The 1,325-nt window shown below is 39.8% G+C and overlaps 1 protein-coding gene across 1 annotated transcript in view; it reads right to left on the bottom strand.

Moving 5' to 3' along the window:
• LOC113814400 (uncharacterized) overlaps positions 1-783 on the bottom strand; it is a 1,426-nt gene extending 643 nt beyond the window's left edge. The window contains exons 1-2 of the mRNA XM_070145251.1: positions 295-783; positions 1-177 (exon numbers count right to left, since the gene is read on the bottom strand). The exon at positions 1-177 is cut by the window's left edge and continues 191 nt beyond it. Coding sequence (XP_070001352.1) covers positions 1-177; positions 295-783 — 666 coding nt within the window. The remainder of the gene's footprint in view (positions 178-294) is intronic.
• Positions 784-1,325: the final 542 nt, after the last annotated feature.

Genomic DNA, 1,325 nt, shown 5'->3' with positions numbered 1-1,325 from the left:
GAGACTAGGTTTTGCACAACACCATTTTCTACGTTCTTGGAGTGTGTGCAGATATTCTTTCTTCCAACGATTCCAAAATATTTCTGAGAGGGCAGAAACACGTTTCCATTCTGTTTTCAAAAGGTCTTTTGTATCAATTTCTCCTACTGAATCTTCTACATGGTCTACTCCAACTTTCTGTGTAAGAATGGTGGCAGGTGACAAGATTAAAGGGTTTTCTGGATCAGTTGATACGGTCACTATTAGTCGATTGTTCACTATGGCACATACTTATGCCATGAAGGTTGATAACACTTCATGCGTCAAAGTTTTATAAGGAGTTTCAGCTAGCATTGACTCCAAGATCTTCCGGCAGATTTGAATGAGGCGTTCCCATACACCTCCCATATGTGATGAATGGGGAGCGTTGAAGATCCATTTACTGCCTGTTTGGTACAGATGGTTTACTATCTTCTTTTCTTCCACATTTACTGCATCTATCTTGAGGCTATCAGTTGCACCAACAAAGTTGATTCCTCGGTCAAATCTGTACAGTTTAACTTTACCTCTGAGAGCTTCAAATCTTTTAAGTGCATTAATAAAAGCTGAAGAGGACATTTCTTCTACCAACTCAATGTGTATTGCTCTTGTTGTAAGACAAGTGAACAAAATAGCCCACCGTTTAGAATTTGCTGATCCACCACGAGTTCTGCGTGTCATTATAGTCCAAGGTCCAGAGGCATCAACTCCAACATTGGTAAAGGGTGGAGCATGCTCTAAGCGATCTGCTGGTAGATCACTCATCTACTGGACTTCTTCTTTACCTCGTAACTTTCTACACTGGACACATGAGTGTAAGATTGATGAGATCAACCGTTTCACGCCTGTAATCCAATATCCACCAGATCTAACAGCTCCTTCTGTAAGATGACGTCCTTGGTGTCGAACACTTTGGTGATATTGACGTACTATAAGTGTAGAAATATGACTTTTACCAGGCAAAATGATTGGATGTTTCTGGTAACTTCCAAGACTTGATTGTTGCAATCTTCCGCCAACCCTTAACACACCATCTTCATCTAAGTACGGATTGAGAGCCATAATCGAGCTAGATTTTGGAAGATGCATTTTTGCTTCAAGAAGTCTAATTTCTTCTCTGTAAGTTTCCCTTTGAACTGCTTTGATCACAAATATTTCAGCTTTTCTGAAAGACTCTACACTTCTATCAGTTCTACCTTTAAATGATTTGGCACATGCATATCTCTGCAATAAAGCAACAGCATTTACTAGGCGATACCACTCAGAGAACCTTTCAAATCTGTGACACCCAATTGATAAATTGTCTA

This window comes from Penaeus vannamei, chromosome 33 (genome assembly GCF_042767895.1).
Source record: "Penaeus vannamei isolate JL-2024 chromosome 33, ASM4276789v1, whole genome shotgun sequence".
Classification (NCBI taxonomy): domain Eukaryota; kingdom Metazoa; phylum Arthropoda; class Malacostraca; order Decapoda; family Penaeidae; genus Penaeus; species Penaeus vannamei.
Note: the sequence above shows the minus strand (reverse complement) of the source record. Positions and strands in the feature narration are given on the sequence as shown.